The sequence below is a fragment of the Carcharhinus amblyrhynchos genome, chromosome 4, assembly GCF_965287045.1.
Source record: "Carcharhinus amblyrhynchos chromosome 4, sCarAmb.v2.hapA, whole genome shotgun sequence".
Taxonomy (NCBI): domain Eukaryota; kingdom Metazoa; phylum Chordata; class Chondrichthyes; order Carcharhiniformes; family Carcharhinidae; genus Carcharhinus; species Carcharhinus amblyrhynchos.
The window spans coordinates 63,314,396-63,337,401 of NC_137327.1; the positions used below are offsets into that span (position 1 = coordinate 63,314,396).

Consider the following 23,006-nt stretch of genomic DNA (forward strand, 5'->3'; position numbering starts at 1 on the left):
TGAGACATGCTATGCAAATGAAGAATATTGTATTTGTGAAATAATTTGTTATTTATATTTCCTCAGTATTGCCAATTTGAAGGACGGGTTGCAGGGTCAAGTGGTGGCGGTGAAAGGCCGCAGTCTCCTCCCGTATTGCCATTTTGAGCTGGAGGATTCCAATTATATCAGTGGAAACAGGCGCAACCCCGAATTAAGTGGCCCACGAGGAGCCCCTCCAGGAGTTGCCCTTAACCCCAACACACGTGTTATCGAATTCCAAGCTGTGGGAGTCAACACAATTAACAGGAGGTATGCCAGAGTTACATCAAATGGTATAATTCTCTGAAAAATGATTTATTTATATATGTACTTTTTAACCCTTCCATTTCATATAATATTCTGTAGTTTCTGGGCCAAGCAAATTCAAATCTTTCTTCTGCATTTGGCCTCAACCTTTCCTGCACACAAGTTTCTCAGAAGTATACGAGAAAAGGCTTGACATTGAACTATACAGAATTCTAGAGCACAGATACAGGCCATTCTGTCCAACTCATCTGCGCAAGTGCTTAGGCTCTGCTTGAACCTCCTATTTGACTTCATCCAATTCTTTCAATATATCCTTCTATTCCCTTCTCCCTCAAATAGTTATTTAATTTCCTCCAAAATAATTGTATGCATATACCCTGTATTAACTACTCCATACAGCACGCACCAAATATCCTAATTACTCTACAGATAATAATATTTCTCATGAATTTCCAATTTGATTTATTAGTCTTGTATTTAAGGCCCCACAAGAAAAAACACCTTCAGGTCTACTCTATCAAACCATTTCTCTACTTTAAATTCATCTATTAGGTCACCTTCAGCTTTGTTGTTCGTAGACAAATGATTTCCTGGATGTTTGTTCTTGCCAGACAGTTAGGGCTAGTTTGTGTTCTCTCTTCCATGGGGGAAATCACCTGGCAGCTCTTCAGCAACTTAATTGAGATCAGGAACTTGGTGCAGACTGCAGTGGCCTTTGATTATGAGACCACATTCATTGTTAAATAACCTGCTAATTATTCTGTGTGTGACATGTTTGTGTCCATATGATGTGTACCTGCTGTTAACTCCTTTTGCAAGAGGTACAAATGCAAAGGAATGCATCATTGTTGACATCCATCACACCATTTACACCATTACATTTGTATCCTCTGTCTGAAACAAACTATCCTCCAGTCCCCCTGTGCTGCTATTTCCCCAGAAGCTTTTTAATTTTTATTTTAAAGTGTTTATCCAATTCACTTTTAAAAGCAATTATGGATTCTGGTTCTAGTGCTGCTCAGGTTGGAAGAACAAACAGATTTTTTTTGTCAGGAAGATCTCCATGCTGGGATTGATGAGCATTTTCTGGGTAGGAAATGAAGGCTGGAAACCAGGACATTTCTCGGGAACTGTTAGGTGCTGTGATAGGGTGAAAATGATTTCAATTTGTGTGGGTGAGATAAACTGGGATGAATGGAAATGGAGATGAATGCTGCATGATCTTCACCATATCTAATCTCTTATTAGATTCTATTCAAGATTCAGCATATAACTGTGTGGCTACACTGCCATCTGCCAATAATGGGAGCACAGTGCTGAATGTCCCATCTGCCCTTTTGAACCTTAGCAATGTCATACACATTTTTTTTTCAAAGCATATTCTATCCTTTACTTGGAAGATACTTCAGTTATAGTTTTCTTGTTAAAGGCCAGTTGCTTTCCTAAATATAGGAAGGAAATATTTGGAGAGACTCATACCCCAGAAGGCCTGATTTTCACAGATAGAATCCTGAGACTGACTTCTCAACAGAAGGAGATGGTCCAGTGTTTGAGGAGAAAACATGTTTACAATGAGGGAACAGTGAAAACAAACAGTATGAATATTTCAAAAGGATTATTACATCATTGTGACAGCTCAACGTTCACCTCCTGAGAAGGCCAAGATCCATTTTATTGGAAATCTTCAGCTGCTTGGCTTAGTGACCATATCTGAGATGAACTGGGCACAATCTGTTATTAAATCAGTATTTTTGCCCAGTTCATATTAAGTATGGTCACTAAGCCAAGCAGCTGAAGGTTTCCAATAACATTTCTTGGCATTGCTAATAGCAATATGCTTGCATTTGCTGGGATATTGTAACCCTAGCCAAGGAATTGGTGCACATAGTGCTGGATTATCACGATGAAGTCTGCAATTGGGAATTTTCCCGATGTTGTGATCCCGCTTCTGTCTCATCAATGTCTGGCAATGGGATTTTTCTCTGACAGAGGCAGAGATGGTCTGGATTCAGGCTTACTGTCTGTGGGCTAATGCTGAAGCAGCTGGATTATAAAGGAAGTCACTGTTCACTGGGACATCAGCCCAGCTCTGCAGATCAGACTGAAGCCCCCTAAACATCCTCCCTCTCTATTCAAAATCCCTCACCTCCTCACTGTCTTCATAGAATCAATACAATGCAGAAGAAGGTCATTCATCCCATTGAGCATGCACTGACAATAATTTCATCCAGGCTTCTTCTCAGAAGAAGACTTTGAGAAGACTCTGGTGGATAGGATCAAGGAGATTCTATAAGTATGTCAAGAATAAAAGATTGGTTAGGGCAAGATTAGGGCCAGTCAGAGACAGTAGTGGGAAGTTGTGCATGGAGCCTGAAGAGATAGGAGAGGCACTAAATGAATATTTTTCGTCAGTATTCTCGCAGGAAAAAGTCAATGTAGTCGAGGAGCATGCTGAGATACAGGCTTTTAGACTAGATGGGCTTGAGGTACTTAAGGACGATGTGTTAGCAATTCTTGGGAGTATGAAAATAGATAAGTCCCCTGGGCCAGATGGGATTTACCCTAGGATTCTCTGAGAGGCTGGGAGGAGATTGCAGAGCCTTTGGCTTTGATCTTCATGTCGTCATTGGCTACAGGTATAGTGCCGGAAGACTGGAGGATAGCAAATGTTGTCCCCTTGTTCAAGAAGGGGAGTACAGACCATTCTGGGAATTATAGACCGATGAGCCTTACTTCTGTTGTGGGCAAAGTTTTGGAAAGAATTATAAGGGATAGGATTTATAATCATCTAGAGAGAAATAAATTGATTAGGGATAGTCAGCATGGTTTTGTGAAGGGTAGGTCATGCCTCACAAACCTTATCGAGTTTTTTGAAAAGGTGACCAAAGAGGTGGATAAGGGTAAGGCAGTTGATGTGGTGTATATGGATTTTAGCGAAGCATTTGATAAAGTTTCCCATGGTAGGCTACTGCAGAAAATGCAGATGCATGGGATTGAGGGTGATTTAGCAGTTTGGATCAGACATTGGCTACCTGATAGAAGACAGAGGGTGGTGGCTGATGGGAAGTATTCAACCTGGAGTTCAGTTACAAGTGGTGTACCTCAAGGATCTGTTTTGGGGCCACTGCTGTTTGTCATTTTTATAAATAACCTAGATGAGGGTGTAAAAGGATGGGTTAGTAAATTTATTGACGGCACCAAAGTCAGAGGAGTTGTGGACAGTGAGGATGGATGTTACAGTTTGCAGAGGGACATAGATAAGCTGCAGAGCTGGGCTGAGAGGTGGCAAATGGAGTTTAATGCGGAAAAGTGCGAGGTGATTCACTTTGGAAAGAGTAACAGGAGTACAGAATATAGGGCTAATGGACGGACTCTTGGTAGTGTTGACGAGCAGAGAGATCTTGGTGTACATGTGCATCGATCCCTGAAAGTTGGCACCCAGGTTGAGAAGGTTGTTAAGAAGGCGTACGGTGTGTTAGCTTTTATTGGCAGAGGGATTGAATTTCAGAGCCATGAGGTCATGTTGCAACTGTACAAAACTCTGGTGCGGCCGCATTTGGAGTATTGCGTACAGTTCTGGTCGCCGCATTATTAGAAAGATGTGGAGGCATTGGAAAGGGAGGTTTACCAGGATGTTGCCTGGTATGGTGGGAAGGTCTTATGAGGAAAGGCTGAGGGACTTGAGGTTGTTTTCGTTAGAAAGAAGAAGGTTGAAAGGTGACCTAATTGAGGCATACAAGATGATCAGAGGGTTAGATAGGGTGGATAGTGAGATCCTTTTTCCTCGGATGGTGATGGCTAACACGAGAGGACATAGCTTTAAATTAAAGGGTGGTAATTATAGGACGGATGTCAGAGGTAGGTTCTTTACTCAGAGGGTAGTAAGGGCATGGAATGCCCTGCCTGCAGCAGTTGTGGACTCGCCAACTTTAAGGGTGTTCAAATGGTCAGTGGATAGGCATATGGATAACATTGGAATAGTTTAGGTTAGAGGGTCATTAGATTGGTTTCACTGGTCGGCGCAACGTTGAGGGCCGAAGGGCCTGTACTGCGCTGTAATGTTCTGTGTTTCTATGTTTCAGTAACCCCATATGTTTACCCTGCTCATCCCCATGACATTAAGAGACAAACTAGCACAGCCAATCCACCTAACCTCCACATCTTTGGCCATTAAGGGGCAATTTATTAAGGCCAATCAGCCTAACCCGGACATCTTTGGACTGTTGGAGGAAATCAGAGCAACTGGAGGAAACCCATGCAGGCACGAGGAGAATGTGCAAACTCCACACAGATAATGACCCAAGAGTAGAATAGAACCCAGCTCCCTGGAGCTGAGAGGCAGCAATGCTAATCACTCTGCCACCACGTTGCCCTAAATCCCTTTATCCCCTCACTCTCTGTCCCCTCAGCCATCCTTGCCCCCTCGTCCTTACCCTTACCTTCCTCACCCAATTTAGCCCTCACACCTTCTTGTCCACTCTGAGCCCTGACCCAACTTCACCATCCTTTACTCAACCCATCCTCAACCCCCTTTACGTTCTTCACCTGTGTTCACCTCTGTACCTCACCTTCACCCATCCTCATTTCAGGCCTCTCTAATGTACTCAACTGCTCACCCTCCTTATTTGCTTTCCCCCTCATCCACCCTCATCCTCTTACATCTCAACCCTCAATCCTCCTTACCCACTAATAACAGAACTCACAAGCCCAATAATAACATTTGAAAAATCAAAATGCTGACAAAGTAAAGTCATCGACTTCAGGAAGCATAAAGGAGGACATGCCCCTGTCTACATCAATGGGGACGAATAGAAAGGGTCAAGAGTTTCAAGTTTTTAGGTGCCTAGGTCACCAACAACCTGTGCTGATGCCCCCATGCACACACTATAGTTAAGAAAGTCCACCAACGCCTCTACTTTCTCAGAAGACTAAGGAAATTTGCCATGTCAGCTACGATTCTCACCACCTTTTATAGATGCACCATAGAAAGCATTCTTTCTAGTTGTATCATAGCTTGGTATGGCTCCTGCTCTGCCCAAGACTGCAAGGAACTACAAAAGGTCGTGAGTGTAGCCCAATCCATCACGCAAATCAGCCTCCCATCCATTGACCTTGTCTACATGCTTTCCTTCAACTGCATGCTTGCCTTCATCGGCCAGGGTATTGAGTTTAAAAATTGGCAAGTCATGTTGACACTTTATAGCACTTTAGTGAGGCCGCACTTGGAAGATAGTGTTCAATTCGGGTTGCCACACTACCAGAAGGATGTGAAGGCTTTGAAGAGGGTACAAAAAAGATTTACCAGAACATTGTCTGGTATGGAGGGCATTAGCTCTGAGGAGAGGTTGGAGAAACTTGGTTTGTTCTCACTGGAGCAATGGAGGTTGAGGGGAGATCTGATAGAAGTCTACAAGACTATGAGAGGCATGGACAGAGTGGATAGTCAGAAGCGTTTTGCCAGGGTGGAAGAGTCAATTACTAGGGGGCATAGGTTTAAGGTGTGAGGGACAAGTTTTAAAAGAGATGTACCAGGCAGATTTTTGACACAGAGAGTGGTGGGTGCCTGGAACTTTTTCCCAAGGGGCGTGGTGCAAGCAGATACAGTAGTGACTTTTAACGGGCGTCATGATAAGTACATGAATGAGATCGGAATAGAGGGATATGGTCCTCGGAAGCATAGGAGGTTTCGATTAAGTCAGGCACCCTGGTCGGTGCAAGCTTGGAGAGCCAAAGGGCCCGTTCCTGTATTGTCAGTTCCTGCTACCTTGGCAAAGCAGCCAGCCTAATTAAGGACCCCACGTACCCCGAACATTCTCTCTTCCAGCTTCTTCCTTCGGGAAAAAGATACAAAAGTCTGAGGTCACGTATCAATTCAAGAACAGCTTCTTTCCTGCTGCTGTCAGACTTTTGAATGGCTTACATTAAGTTGATCTCTCTCTGCACCCTCGCTATGACTGTAACACTACATTCTGCACTATCTTGTTTCCTTCTTATGAATGGTATGCTTTGTCTGTATAGTGTGCAAGAAACAATACTTTTCACTGTATGTTAGTGCATGTGACAATAATAAATCAAATAAAAAAAAGTCATTTGATGCTTAGGTGGTAAAAAGTGAGAATCTTCTGAAGCTAATTAGTCTGTCACAATAAACAAAAAATATTTTAATTGGCATTTAAAACATTACCTTCTTAAGAGCTCATAAAGCTCAAAATAAACAAGCACACATTCTCCTGAACTGCTGTGTTGATAACCTTGCTGAGCAGAAGCCATTACAATCTTTGAAAATGATCAAAAACTCTGATATTTGTCAAGGCTGACATAGCCAAATTGGTGCCTGTGCTGTTCTTTAGCGATGTTGTGGAAGCTATGGGGAGAGTATAAACAATTAGCTATTGATTTGTCCATATTGTATAATGCAGAGTAGCACTTTATCCAGTGATAATCTGTCCTAATGAATTTGAAAACTTTTCCACATTTACAATTCTATCTTTTAACGTGACAGTTTGCAACTTGTCATAAGTAACAATCTGGCAACCATATTATGCAGTGGTCACTTTACCTTTCCCATTCATAGCAGTATCATTTCTTACTTTGGTAAACATGGATATAGTTCAAGCTATCTCATATGATGATATACTGTAAAGGGGCAACACTATTTTACTCACTTTTTATACTTCTCCCACTGGCAATCTATGGTTCACACCTATATTCAACACCAGTGTAAATGTGATTAAAAGAAACTATCAATATGTAGCCATTTTGCTGAAGATTATAGAAGTTGTGAAATATCCACTTCCAGAAAGGTGCTGGGAATTTTTATGCAGCAGAGTGCAGTCTTCCTGACCCAGTGCCATCCCTGCACTGCTAAAAATTGCCAGATTGAAGTGGGATAGGGACTTCCATGTTCCATCTACCTTTTTTCCTTCCACCTGACTCCAAGTGGGAACTGTAACATCTGGCATATATCTATTTGCTATCATATTGGATAAAAGCAGACAATAGGTGCCCTTTACCCGTGCCCAGAGCAAGTAAAAAGCTGAATGCCTGATTGAGGCCCCTTTGCAAGTTGCTTTGTTCCTGAGTCATCCTATGATAGTCCTGGCTTGACGAGGGAAGTCAGCTTCAGGCTTTGCCATCTAGGTCCAAATAATATGAGAGTAATTTGACAGCATATGGAGGACTTCTGCCAACCATATATTAAAAAAACAGTTGCAGACATTTCACCACTTCCCATCATTACTGCTGTCTCAGCCCATCAACATTGCTGCTAGTCCCAACCACTAATCTCTCATTCATAACACCTGATCTCTGTCCCTCTCTCTTCACCCCTACTGTGGCCCAGTTTTCTCTACTCTTTGCATTGAGATTTTGCACTTTGCTGATTCCATTATAGTGAGGTCCAAGGCCCGATATATGGGGAGTCTTGGGCTTTACTATTCAGGTTCATGCACCATACCCCTGTGTGATTTAGTGAGTGTGGACACATTTCTGGGTCACTGTGTTGCAGACAAAACTGGCATTTTGCACCTGGATTCAGTACTTGCAGATCAGAGGATGATTTATGTGGCAGCTTCTGCTCATTGTGTTCACATTGCAATCGCCTCCAATAACATGACAAAGTTGCTGATCCCTAATTCAAAACTCAGTGTTTATGACTCAGCATTATAACTTGAAAGGCCCTTGCAGAATTCCTGAGGGAAGCTTGATCCACTGTTTAAAACTATTACATGACAAGGAATAATTACTCTTCAACTGAAAACAAACGCTAGCTAAATTCTCTGAAGTGGTTTATCTTCTCACATACATTCTTAAATAGATAATTAGCATTATAAGCAAATTAAATTGTCAGCATGAAAAAACATTCTGTAGAAAAAAGTCAAGTAAAAAAAACGACATAAAGTGGTGGAAATTCACAACAGGTCAACCAGTATCTGGAAGAGGGATGATTTGCATGTTGTGAGAGAGAATGAACCATCAGATGCTGATTAACCTGTTGTAATTCTCCAGCATTTGTTTTTAATTTACTTTACTAACATTTGTATCTTTTTACCTGAAACACCCACATTGCTATATTGGGGTGTCAGACTATTTTAGAGATACAACCATTGCTGAAAGAGATTTGCAGTCTGTATTATTTGCTCTTATTCTACTTTTAAGAGGGTGAATTTAATATTCAGTCAGGTATTGTAGGAGAGAATGTAGCACCTTTCTTTACAATTTCCATTCAGTATCAGCATCAATCAGACCAACACTTCGGGCATCTGGGAAATTTCTCAGCTTGTTGCACCCACCTCAGGAGAAAGTGTGCCATCATATGCAGTTTTATCCCTGGGAGGGTGAATGTGGGATGGAATTGAGCCCGTTCCATCAGATGCGGATCAGAGGAGGTGATGGGCTACCAAAGACAAAGGGCGAGATTTACCATCCAGTCCTGCTATGGGGAGGGTGAGAACAACAGGAAATCCCCTTGACAGTGGTGGCACTGGAAGATCTCACCATCAGCCAATAAGAACATAATACATAAGAACATAAGAAATAGGAGCAGGAGTAGGCCATCTAGCCCTTCGAGCCTGCCCCGCCATTCAATAAGATCATGGCTGATCTGTCGTGTCTCAGTTCCACCTTCCCGCCCTCTCCCCATAACCCTTAATCCCCTTGCCTATCAAAAACCCAGCAACCCGCGTCTTAAATATATTTAGCGAGGCAGCCTCCACCACTTCAACGGGCAGAGAATTCCAGAGATTCACCACCCTTTGAGTGAAGAAGTTCCTCCTCAACTCCGTTCTAAACCGCTCCCCCCCACCTTTATCTTGAGGCTGTGCCCTCTAGTTCTACTGTCCTTTCTGAGCAGGAAGATTCTCTCCACCTCTATCCTATCCGTCCCATTCATCATCTTATATGTCTCAATGAGATCTCCCCTCATTCTTCTAAACTCTAACGAGTACAAGCCTAGTTTATTCAGCCTCTCCTCATAGTTCAACCCCCTCAACTCCAGTATCAGCCTAGTAAACCCCCTCTGCACTCCCTCCAAGGCCAAAATATCCTTGCATAAGTGCGGCGCCCAAAACTGCACACAGTACTCCAGCTGCGGCCTCACCAGTGCCCTGTACAGTTGCAGCAAGACCTCCCTACTTTTATATTCAATCCCCCTCGCTATGAAGGCCAGCATCCCATTTGCCTTCCTGATCACCTGCTGCACCTGCAGGCTGGGTTTTTGTGACTCATGCACAGGTCACCCACTGCCACAGCACACTCACAGGTAGGGGATGGAAAATCCTGCCTGAACTGCTGCGTGCCTACCTTATTTCCTTGGGACTCCATCCCTTGTGTTTTGCTAAATGTTAGGTTCTCTAGCTCTCACCTCATGTCCCATCAGCCACCCACCTAATCCTCCTGCCTTATCCATGCCAATTCATACCCCTCACCTATCTCCCCATGGCTCCCCATACGCTCCATGCCAATATAATTCCAACTCATGCTTCCCCACACATCCCCATGGGCTGTTATAGCCTCCATATCAATTTACTGCCAACTCATGCCAACCCATTTTCCCATCCTCCCTGTCATACATATTCTATGCCAACCTAATGCCAACTCATGATGTCATCCATCTCAAAACACTTTATAGTCCTCATGCCGATCCCTGCTGTCACCCACCACCTTTTGCCCTTACACCCTTTACATCAACTCACTCACTATCCACCATGGACAGACCTGAGGAGCCATGCTGAGATGAAATAAAGTGAAAATCTAAATTGCAACCTTGACAAAAATTAGATCACATTCCTGTTACAAACCCAGCTGATGTTATTTGTGAGGGTATTCATGGTGGTATATAGTGCTGTTTACAGGAATGGTATGGGAACAGCAATCAGCCCAGTCATATTGCAATAAAGAAAAGACACATATGCACAAACAGGATTATAATGATCTAAAACAGTTATGTATAGGAACTATTAAACACATCATACAGGTTTCATAGAAATTATCGTTTTGATCCAAAATACATTTATGAGACCTGAAGCCTTTCAGGACTTCCCTCTTTCCAAACAACATCCAATTTAATAGAGCTATAAGTAAAGGCCATCTTGTAGTTACTACACGGTAAATGATTGAGGACATTCTGGGGAATGTCTCTTCTTGGTTCAGCAAAGAATGGTTTTAATTGCCATCACAAATTTTTCGGCACAATTGCTTCTGATCTGCTAGCTAAAATCGACTTATAGGCTGCTAAGTGGAATCTGCCCCTCAGGCTGTTGGATGGATACTGCCTCCTATTTCCACAAAAATGTTGCCAATTATACTGTTCTTTCCTTTTGATGCTTCTCAGTGTATTTTCTATCTACCCCTCAGTTTCTGTAGTCCTAACAGATTAACATATATATGCTTTCCCTGGCTGGTGCAATTGGGTACCCAAGATGTTTCCTATTAGCAGAATGATGTATTCTTCCAGTCTTTCTCTAACTAATCTCATTAGTGGGATATATATCCTGTGAAATACCTTTTAACCTGCTGGCACATTCATGACACTTCCATTCAGGAAAGGCTATTAAAAGCCTCAAGTACTTAATCCCTTATCAAAACAAACAGATGTATATTCATAACCTCACATCAAAGACAATTACTCCTTAAATAATTTCAATCAAACTGTGCATTTCCAACCAAACACCTGCCTCTGCTGCTCGGAATAAATATCTTTTTATTTTCCTCAGGTCTTTCTACATAATGAATCCAACAAACAGTGACTACTCCTTTCAGTGGGTATCTGAGAGTGCACCAGATGTACGGTTGCAGCCAACATTCTTCTGCCTGACAGAAAAGGGATATATATCAGCAGGGAAGAAGACTGAGGTTAGTTCAGAGATGACTGTTACTCTATAAGTGACATATGTATACATGGCCTTAGTAAAGCATCCTAAGATTCATGACAGATGTGTAAATTTCACACAGAGCCACCACGTAGGAAAATATTAGGATAGATGAGAGATGCGGGCTAAAGAAACTAGGAATAAACTACCAAGCAGAATTAGATGAGCGCAGAAGACTCATTTTTTTTTTAGGGCTTGTGGATGTTACAGCGATGGCAATGAGGCCAGGCGATGGCTGGATTTGAAGACAGATAAGAATGTTAAATTTGAGACTTTGCTGGGACTTGGAACCAATATAGGTCAGTGAGAGCTGTTCCTAGACCTGGCCAAACTCACCGTCAACAGGAGAGGGAGCATGCAGTGTCCATAGGCACTGTTCAGGCCTTCTGGAGTTGCAGGACACTGCAGCAACTGGAGTGTTTCATCAATCTCTTTAAGGTACTTGGCGCAAGTTAGGGCAGCAACATTTTGGAGAAGCTGGAGTTACAGAAGATGGGATACAGGCAAGAGGAAGATGGGGATAGTAGATACTGGAGGGAGCAAAAGTTTGGATGAGCATTTGTGCAGCAGCTGGCTCTTGGTTTTTCTTTTCCCAATCCACAGCTCGCATCGCTCTCTTTTGGGTTTACCCATATACACTGATGTAAATAAACTGAGGGACAAAGCAAAAGAGACAGCCTTTTAAAGGGGGACTACCCAAAACAAATTACAACTGAAACTTAAAACATTAAATCAAAAGGTGATTAAAGGGGCTGATAAGATATTCTAGTCACTCCAGTGCCCAATGACCACAGAAGGCCTGAATGGTGCCCTTGCAGTGGACACTGCATACTCCCTCTCCAGCAATACCCAGCTGCAAATGTAGCCACAGTAGAGGGGCAGATAGTCAGCTCATATGAACCCTTAGTTGCCCACTGTCTGGATGGTGAGTTTGGCCAGGTCCAGGAGCAGGTTCACAAGGAGCTCCTCCTCTTTTCTGCCCTCTCCACACCAGGTGCCCCGAGATCAAGAATGGGAGGCTGAAGTGCAAATTAACTAGCGACAAAAGATTATCTAAATAACTCGAAAGGGAGTGCAGCCAAAAGCAACCTATGTAAATATGGTCCATAGGCACCACAAAACTGCAAAAATGGCAGGTTTCTTGGGAGACCATGAACTGATACATTCTACAGTTGTATAGGACTGTGTGTACCGTACCCTCCATCCCAGATCTCTGAAGTTAAGGAGGGGACCCTTCCATGGAGGGGCCTCCAACCAGGGACCTCCGCCATCTGATTGCAACAAGGCACACCAAGGCATGTCCAGACGACAGTAGAAAGTGTGCAGCAGCAGGCCATTCAAGGTATCCCACTGTCCAGTGGCTGAAGGCACAAAGGGCATTTCCATGAGGCAATTCAGACTGCAGCGTTACAAACCCTGTGAGTGGGGTGGGAGAAGGTAGTTGGGGCTTAGGGTGCGTTCAGGTGGGAGTGCACAACACAGCTGCACTTCCTCAAGACCTCATGTGGCATCAAGTCTGACCATGATCATTTGCATGTCATGGATGATATCGGTCATGAGCCAGTCGCAAAGTAGATTGTCCTTACTTGGGGCAATCAAGTTCTTTATATTAGAGACACGAAGGGTCTGGTCAACTGAAGTGGGGTTGGTGCTTTTCCCATTTAGCAGTGTTACAGTTCATCAATTAGAAAACTGGTGGAGCTGCCCTAATGATTTAGCACCAACACTAGCATTGAACTTTTCAGCCCAGATTTGATTTCTAAAACCTATCATACTGTGCTAAAATTTGGGATGCCACACCTGGAAAAAAAGGTGTGCCTTACATCTGGAAAACTATCAAATAATTTCTTCAAATGAGAGGCCCCTAAATGATTATCAGGACCATGAACCCAGTCTAGAAGAACTAGATACCAATTGTAGCAGCCTTATTGCAACCAATTGAGATTAGCTAACGGAACCAGACTACTCTACCTGTGGATCGATTCTACATTATACCATATAGCTACTATGTAAGACACCAGAGGGAGCTCAAATACTATTTTTTATTAATTTTGTACCATTATACAAACCACTGATTGAAGTTATCATTCGTGAATCTAATTATGCTATTCCAGACTTGCTGTTTAATAAACCAAGATGACAAATTGGCCCAATATCAGTCCAAATCACAGCCAGGGTCAAGTTAATGAAAACCTACAAAATGCCTAATTGTGGTAATTACTAACTAGTCTAATTTGTAAAGAGACAATTTTATCTGCAACATAATATTAAAAACTCTGTGGCATTATGGATATAATTTACAGCATTAGTTCATTTATTTTTGGCTCTAAGTGGGAAAAACGTGTTGTTCTGCAGGAATAAGACTCAGTCACTGTAAATAAGTGGAGAGAGTGGTCATTACTGACTGCAAAGATGTGTCTTACCTGGCTGTAGAATCTATTGAAAAGCATGTTGAATATCTTTTTGCTTCCACTTGTATCTCCTGAGACTGAAGAATGATGTTTTTGACATAGCATAATTATTGGCATCAGAATAGATTTCAACAACAATAGCATCAGCTTCACCACATGGTTACCAATCTCGCATGACCATTTGTCCTTCAGGTCAGCTTTCAGTTTGTGCCTCAGCAGTTGAACATCACTGAATCATTCTGGAGCTTCATCATTCCAGATCTAAATATCACCATACCCTTCCTGTTATGTGGCAATACGACTGAACCATCAGTTTCCCTCGAAGACTCCCACATCAATTACAATTTTGTGTTGGAAGGTATGTGTTTGATTTTTTTCTCATAAACAGAAATGGGATTGGTGCTTTTCTCATTTTCCCAAAATAAATTTGGCAATAAGAACATAAGAACATAAGAAATAGGAGCAGGAGTAGGCCATTTCGCCCTTCGAGCCTGCCCCGCCATTCAATAAGATCATGGCTGATCTGTCGTGGCTCAGTTCCACTTTCCCGCCCTCTCCCCATAACCCTTAATCTCCTCTCTTATCAAAAACCCATCAACCCGCGACTTAAAAATACTTAGCGAGGTAGCCTCCACCACTTCAACGGGCAGAGAATTCCAGAGATTCACCACCCTTTGAGTGAAGAAGTTCCTCCTCAACTCTGTTCTAAACCGCCCCCCCTTTATCTTGAGGCTGTGCCCCCTAGTCCTACTATCCTTCCTGAGCGGGAAGAGTCTCTCCACCTCTATCCTATCCATCCCATTCATCATCTTATATGTCTCAATGAGATCTCCCCTCATTCTTCTAAACTCTAACGAGTACAAACCTAATTTATTCAGCCTCTCCTCATAGCTCAACCCCCTCAACTCTGGCATCAGCCTAGTAAACCTCCTCTGCACTCCCTCCAAGGCCAAAATATCCTTGCGTAAGTGCGGCGCCCAAAACTGCACACAGTACTCCAGCTGCGGCCTCACCAATGCCCTATACAGCCGCAGCAAGACCTCCCTACTTTTATATTCAATCCCCCTCGCTATGAAGGCCAGCATCCCATTCGCCTTCCTGACCACCTGCTGCACCTGCAAGCTGGGTTTTTGTGACTCATGCACAAGGACCCCGAGGTCCCTCTGCACCGTCGCCTGCTGCAGTTTTTCGCCACGTAAGTAATAACCCTTCCTACCATTATTCCTACCAAAGTGGACCACCTCGCACTTGCCAACATTAAATTCCATTTGCCATTTCCTGGCCCATTCGCCCAGCCTATCTAGATCCTTCTGCAGACTCTCCACACCCTCCGCACAATCTGCCGTTCCACCAATCTTGGTGTCATCAGCAAATTTCGACACCATACACTCGGTTCCCTCCTCCAGATCATCTATATAAATGGTAAATAGCTGAGGCCCCAGCACCGACCCCTGGGGCACTCCACTAGTCACCATCCGCCAATCCGAATAGCACCCATTGACCCCCACTCTCTGCCTCCTATTTGACAACCTCTATCCACGCTAACACCCTACCCCCAACTCCATGTCCCCTGACCTTCTGCAATAACCTCTTGTGAGGTACCTTGTCAAACGCCTTCTGAAAATCCAGAAAGACCACATCCACCGGCTCTCCTCTATCCACCGCCCTAGACACATCCTCATAGAACTCCAGTAAATTTGTCAGACACGACTTCCCTTTAACGAAACCGTGCTGCGTCTGCTCTATCAAGCAATTCCTCTCAAGATGCCTCGCTATTTCCTCCTTGATGACGGATTCTAACATTTTACCTACAACAGACGTTAAACAAACCGGCCTATAATTCCCTGTCTTTTGCCTGGCACCCTTCTTAAACAACGGTGTAACATTAGCCGTTTTCCAATCTTCCGGCACTTCCCCGGAATCCAGCGACGTCTGGAAAATAACCACCAAGGCATCCACTATCACCTCCGCCATTTCTTTCAGAACCCTCGGATGCATTCCATCCGGTCCTGGCGACTTGTCCACAATCAGCCCCTCCAGTCTGTCGAGCACTGCCTCTCTAGTAACAGTAATGTCATTAAGACCCTCCAGTCCTACCACCTCTCCATCTCTAACACCCGGCAAATTATTCACGTCCTCCTCTGTGAAGACAGAAACAAAAAAGTTATTCAAGACCTCAGCCATATCCCCATCCCCTACCACTAAGTCCCCCTTCTCATCCTCTAAGGGACCAACGTTCACCCTAGCCAGCCTCTTCCTTTTTATATATTTATAAAAACTCTTGCTATCCTTTTTTATATTAAGCGCTAGCCCAGCTTCATAGTTTCTCCTACCCTTCTTTATCAACTTCTTTGTCAATCTTTGTTGACATTTAAACCTCTCCCAATCATCTTCTTGCCCACTACTCTTAGCTACTCTAAACGCCTCCGCTTTTAATTTAACACTTTCCTTCACCTCCTTCGTTATCCACGGCTTATTACCTCACCTCCTACTGTCCTTTTTGACCATCGGAATAAATTTCCGCTGAGCACCAAGAAAGATCTCCTTAAAGATCCTCCACTGCTCCTCAGCAGACCTACCTTCCAACGCGCTCCCCCAGGCCACATTCGCCAATTCTTCTCTCATCCTACCGTACTCCCCTCTGTTCAAACAAAGGACGCGCGTCCGGGAACCCACTTTCTCCTCCTCCATCTGCACCAGAAACTCCACCATACAATGATCGCTCTCCCCAAGAGATCCTTCACCGCAAGGTCCCTAATTCTACCCGCCTCATTACATAACACCAGATCCAAGATAGCTCGCTCCCTCGTCGGCTCCAACACACACTGTTCCAGGAAACTATCCCGGCAGCATTCCAAGAACTCCTCCTCGAGCCCAAGCTTCCATTAATATTCCTTTTCTGAACCTGTTCTTAACTCGTGGTCCTTGTGGCCTAGATTGTTGGAAATGAGTTGTTAATCGGGGGGAGGAAGAGTCTCTGAGAATGGAATCCAAGTCCTTGACAGGTTTGAATTTTATCAGGGGGTTAGTTTTAGGGGAGATCAAAAATGGAATTCTTTAGCCTTATCAGGTTGCCCGTGGAATTCCTGATGCCCTGCTGAATGGAGTGTCGGCCCAGAGTTAGGATTTCCAACGAGTGTCAAGGCAGTTAGGATTCACCTGACCCATCGCCCCTGCAATAACCTCAGTGGGGCCCATGAGGTTGGCCTCTTGGTATATGAGCTCCCTGATTGAGGTAATGATTGTCTGCTCAATCAGGGAATCTGACATGTATGTATTGAGGAGAGCCAGAGCTACTGTCAAGCTGGATTCTGCCATTGTACCTGAAACACTCTTAGCAGTGGAATTGAGTTTGTAAATAAAGAGAATCTGGTGAAGGGACTCTAGTTTCCGAGGAATTATTTCAGTCCTGACGAGGAAAAAGAATGACAGCTGGCTTTGCTTGGGGAAAGCTATTTTGAGGCATCATGCCTCTGTTTGTGAAACTGGATTCTTTTGACCCTGCCGTGGACAATTGGGGTTGAGAAGACAGTCGAAAACATGTGAATTTGGGTTGACGCAAAAATACTCACTTAAGTGAAGTCCTGCTCAAATACCCAGAAACTTTCCGAGAAGGGCTAAGAACTATAAAAGGAGCCAAGGCACCCTTACGTATTGACCAAGATACAGTTGCGCAATTTTTCAGGTCTGGCTTGCATCATGTTTGAAGGGAAAAAGTGGAAAAAGAAAATAGAAGACTGGGATGAGAAGGTGTCATGAAACCTGTCTAGTTCGCGCAATGGGCAGCACTGGTCGTGCCTATTTTAAAGCCAGATGGTTCAGTCTGCCTTTGCTGGGTTTTTAAACAAACAAGAAATCATTTTTCACAGCTGGGCAAATATTCGATTCCCCAGTTTGAGGATTTATATGCAAAGTTGACAGGGCGATTCTTATTCTCAAAATTATATATGAGCCATGCTTAATTGCAGTTGTAGCTGGATTAGGATTCGCAGAAATATTCCACAATCAACACTCTAAAGGGCCTCGACCAATATCTTTTGGAGTATCGTGACCTTCTTGATCTTCCAGAGAATAATGGAGGACATGTTACAAGGTTTACCCCAGGTGGCAATTATCTGGATCACGTTCTCATTACAGGTAAAACAATGGCAGAACACCTACAGAACCTGGACAAAGTTCTTAGTCATTTTCCAAAGGGCCAGCATGCATCTAAGAAGTGAGAAATGCGTCTTCCTTGTTCGTCAAGTGACCTATCTGAGCTACAAAGTGGACAAGTAGGGTCGACATCCTTTGGAGGATCAGGTGCAGACGTTTAAAGAGGACCCAGCTGCCTCATCCATTGTCGTGTTACAGTCATTTCTAGGGCTGGGATGTACTGTGGAAAGTTTATGCCAAGCCATGCCTCCATCTTGGTTCTGCTACACCGTCTGCTAAAAAAGGATTAAGCCTGGGAATGCCTGTCATTTAAGAGAATAAAGTACCATCGTCATGTACCTTAGCACATTATGATCCCAAAAAGGAGTTAGTGTTAACCTGCAATGGTTTCCATACGGCATCCAGGCAGTAATAGCAGATGGCCAAATGGAGAGGAAAGCCAAACAGCGTATGCCTCCAGCATCTTGGTTATAACAGAAAGCAAGTATGCCCACAATGAAAAGAAAGGTTTGGTGGTAACATTTGGAGTGAAAAAGCTTCATCAATATCTTTATGGGGAGAAATTTGTGATTGTCACCAACCATAAACTACTACTGGGGCTACTAAGAGAGGACAAAGCAGTGCCACCAATAACGTCAGTCCGTATCCAGTAGCAGGTGTTATTACTGGCCGCCTACAACTCTCAGTTGAAGCATGGTCTGGGAAGCCTTATGGCAAATACAGGTGCCTTGAGTAGACTGCCTTTAGCAGACACTTTACCAACGGTACGATCAGTAGAAGAGATGGTAATAACCATGAATTTCCTGGGTATCCTTCAAGTGGCCACAAATAATATGCGTCTTTGGGCGCAAAAGGACCCAGTCCTCGTAAAAGCTAAACCATTAGTGCTCATGGGAGAAATTGAAAGACTAGCACTGCCCCAATTCCATCCATATTGGAGTAGAGGAAAGCAGCTCACTGTAGAAGTTGGTACTGGTATGGTGGGGGCGGTGGGGCAGGGTAGTGCGGCATGAGTGATTGTTCCAAGTCAGGGCCACCATTCCATACTGGCTGAACTACATCAAGGACACCCTGGAGTATCCAAAATGAAGATGTTAGCAAGAAGCTATTGTGGCCCGAAATGGAAGCGGCCATAGTGGTGCTTGTGGGTCAATGCCAACAATGCCAATAACAGCCTCGCAATTGGTAGACTGGCCATCAGCCCCTCCTCATTCTCTCTCTCTGTTGCTACATCTTCAGCAGCTGAGGGAGAAGTGATCTCAGAGGTCCAGCATGTAGCCTGGGGCTAGTTGAGTCCTTGCCTGTGGTAGGCCCCCACATACCAGAGGCCTCAGATGTTCCCTCTTCCACCCGATGAATATTACCAGATGTGTCATGCTCGCCAGAGAGTGACCCAGAAGTCTCATCACAAAGTGGACCAACTGACGTATCAGTACGTGGGATTGTGAGTTGTGAGGTGATGTAAAAGTTGCCACCAGCAGCTCTCCTATACCCATTTGGCTGGGTAGACCATGGACTAGACTGTGCAAGAATTACGTAGACCATTCATGAGCTTGACATTTCTAGTCATGGTGGATGCTCACTCCAAGTGGATGCATTTGGTGACCACAACAATAATGGTAGAGAAACTTTGTACCTCCTTTTCAACACATGGGATCCCGGAGATGCTCATCATTAACAATGGAACATCTTTTGCCAGCTAGGAGTTCATCAGGTTCATGAGTCAGAAGGTGTATCCACTGCCTCCTGGCCGGAAGGTCCCAGCATGGGCTTACGTCTTCCTCCGCCCTTGACGTTCCTGTGGGCCCCTGGGTCACTTGATGGGACTGCGGTATTTCTGCAGTGAGCTCCAGAAGCTCCAGCATCTCCTGGCCCTGGCAGTTGGAGGACCTACATCCTATCCATGGTGGTCAAGCCTTCTGTGATGGCCACCTGAGTCAGGGGCCACCTGCCAGTGGCAGCAACAAGTGCACTCTGAGACTGGGCCACACTCTGCAATTCCTCAGCCATGACCCTCTACAACTGGGCCACGTTCTCAAGGGCTGCTGCTGTAGCCTGTTGTGTCTCAGCACTGTCTCATTGGGTCTCCTGCAAGTTCTCAAGTCTCTCAGCCATGGGCCACAGAATCTCCAGAAGCCTGTTCAGTCCCTCAGTCGTGGCCTGCTGTGACTCGGCCATTGCTTGGAGCTTGCTACTCTTGATAAGGATCCCCTGCTGCAGGCTTTCCACTGCAGACATCATCCTTGCAGTGTCAGCCTGTGAACCATGCAAGACAGGCAATAGCTGGTCCACCTGAAAGCTTTGGTACTCCTCCCAACAGCCTCGCAATTGGTAGACTGGCCATCAGCCCCTCCTCATTCTCTCTCTCTGTTGCTACATCTCCAGCAGCTGAGGGAGAAGTGATCTCAGAGGTCCAGCATGTAGCCTGAGGCTAGCTGAGTCCTTGCCTCTGGTAGACCCCCACGTGCCAGAGGCCTCAGATGTTCCCTCTTCCACCCGATGAATATTACCAGATGTGTCGTGCTCACCAGATAGTGACCCAGAAGTCTCATCACTAAGTGGACCAACCGACGTGTCAGTATCTGGGATTGTGAGTTGTGAGGTGATGCCAAAACGTGCCATCCTCAGAGGTTCCTTCAGCTATATTCTCCGAGGACTCATCTGACCTGTCCTGACCAGGATGGGTGGGAGCTGCAGTAGCCATCGCTTGGAGCCTGCCATTCATGATGAGGATCCCCTGCTCCAGGCTTCCCACTGCTGACACCATCCTAGCAGTTTTGTGTTGTGAACCATGCAAGACAGGCAATAGGTGGTCCACCTGAAAGCTTTGGGACTCCTCCCAACAGCCTCGCAGTTGGTAGAGCGTGGCCATCAGCCCCTCCTGTGTTCTCTGGCTGTGTTGCTGCACCTCCAGCAGCTGAGGGAGAAGTGATCTCAGAGGCCCAGCATGTAGCCTGGGTCAGCTAAGTCCTCGCCTCCGGCAGGACTCCACATGCAAGAGGCCTCAGACGTCCAGGTGGCCCTGGTGCGTCCGGTTCTGTCGCTGCAACACAGGTCATAAAGTTAGATGCAAAGGAGGGAGAGAAATCTGGAATGCCAAACACGTGATTCACATTTCTACATCGAACGTAGAACTAAGCACAAAGAAAATTTCTTCACAGGAACAAGCCCTTCGGCAAACCTGCAACGACCAGGCTGCCCATTTGATTTGTAACCCCCTACCCTTCTGGGGACCATATGCCTCTATTCTCATCTCATTCACATAGCTGTAAAGACGCCCCTTAAGGTCACTATCATATCTGCCTCCACGACATCCATCAGCGAGTTCCAGGCACCCACTATCCTCTCTGTGCAAATCTCATACATCTCCTTTAAACCTTATACCCAAAACTCATGCCCCTGAGAAGGTGCCTCAAATTGAATGGAGGATTGACAGGTGCTCACTTCTTGATGGCAGCCCGAACATGCTGTTGTTAACAGCATATATCTCCCCTTCCTTTGACAGCTCCAGCACAATGTTCCTCAAAGGGGGTGAGGACCACACACTGACTTCGCCCTCTGGTGTAGTGGTCAGTCTTCTCCTCTGGAGACAGAAGGAGCCATGAAAGAAATTATGGTGTGACTCCTGCAGAGTATCAGGTGGCGGCCCTTAAGAGGGCAAACGCAGTGGGGCTCTTGGGGGAGATAGGAAGAAGGTGCTTGGGGGTCAGGGGCTGGAAATATATAGGGTCCTGGGGATGGGAGGAGCTGGAGGAGATTTGGGGGAAGATGAGGCATTGGTTAAGCACTAACCCTTGCTGCCTGGATGAGATCGTTGACCTTTTTGCAGCACTGTTTCCTGGTTCAGGGGGGCCAGTGCCAAGGTACTGACCAAGGCAATGACTGCCTCCCAGGCTGCATTGCCATCAATCCCCCAGGTCTGCATCCTCCTGGGGGGGAGAGAGTGTCCTGCCTCACCTCTACTACATCTAGCAGGCTCCCCAGGTCATCCTCAGAAAATTGGAGGAGGGAGGAGGTGGGGGTGGGGGGGGGTGGCGGGTAGTGGTGGTGGAACAGTGTCTCAATGATTGGGGACAGGGGAGAGAGAGGAAGGTCATACAGCCATCGGAGCCTGGAGATGGGGGTCCAGGGTTGTGGTGGCGGGTGGATGGGTGCAGCTATCACTCTGTCTGATATCGATAGGTGGAGGGGGGAGGGTGAATCTCTCTGCCTGAGATCAGTGAGGCTGAAGTGGGGGGGGGAGTGGTCTCTGCCAATTGCCTGAGATCTGTGGGGGGAGGGTGGTCCACTGCCACTCTGCCTGAGATTAATAGGGGGAGAGGGGGCTGCGATCAGTCTGGGTGGCAGGGGTGGTGCGGGGGGGGGGGGGGGGGGGGGGGGCGCGGTGGTTGGGGAATATGGGGGTTGCTAATATTGGGGGGCAGGGCAATGTTTGTGGAAATTAGGGGGAGACATTATCCAGCCCAGGAGGAATGTGGCAGGGGAGTGGCATTCTATCTTTTTTTCTGCCGTGCGCAGTTGGAGGTGCCGATTGGAGCTGCAGGGTTTCAGGCGTGATGAGCCCCGCTCACAGGCTTGCGCAGTGCGATTCAGAATCGTTGATATTTTTGCAGCAGAGTGCATATTGGGGCCCCCTTTCACCTCAGCGGGATTGGGCCACTAGCTCCATGCAACTGTAAACCTTGCTGGAGTGAAACACTGCGAGTGAGGAAGAGAGGTAACGTTCCCATTTATTTTAAATCCTATTAGTGAGCCTGGGTCTTAAGTTTCCAGGCCTGCTAATAGGATTTAAACTATATAGTAACGTTAATTACCATAATTTATGCACCTCCCCACCAATTTCCGGCACGAAGTTGATGCTGCCTGAAATCCAGCTCTGGGAGATGCTAGCAGGCTGGCACACCCTGCGCAGATCTCACACATCAGGAGCCGCTGGAATCTCCCAACCCGCTGCACTAAAAATGTAGCGCAGCAGGATGGGAGGAGAATCGACCCCCATGTCTTCCCCATGGTTCTCTCAAACCTCGTCTTCCCCACCCTCTTCTCAGTCCTTTTTTCTCCCACTTCCTCTCAACCCTTTCTCCTGTTTCCCTCTCCAAGGCTCGCCGTTACATCAAAGCAGGGTGATGGGCCTGGCTTGGTGGTGGCAGTGGTCTAACCACAAGACAGGAGAGTGATGAGGACTTGCTGTGAGGGAAGCTGTGAAGCTCCTCATGATAACAAGAGGTCTGATTCCTGTCCACCTCAAGATGTTCCACTAACCTCTCTTAATCGAAAGTGTGCA

General features: G+C 45.5%; 1 protein-coding gene across 1 annotated transcript in view; it reads left to right on the forward strand.

Annotated features, from left to right (window-relative positions):
* hydin (HYDIN axonemal central pair apparatus protein) overlaps positions 1-23,006 on the forward strand; it is a 1,114,396-nt gene that overhangs the window by 974,309 nt on the left and 117,081 nt on the right. Inside the window, exons 70-72 of the mRNA XM_080187991.1 lie at positions 67-291; positions 11,001-11,139; positions 13,760-13,925. Coding sequence (XP_080044117.1) covers positions 67-291; positions 11,001-11,139; positions 13,760-13,925 — 530 coding nt within the window. The remainder of the gene's footprint in view (positions 1-66; positions 292-11,000; positions 11,140-13,759; positions 13,926-23,006) is intronic.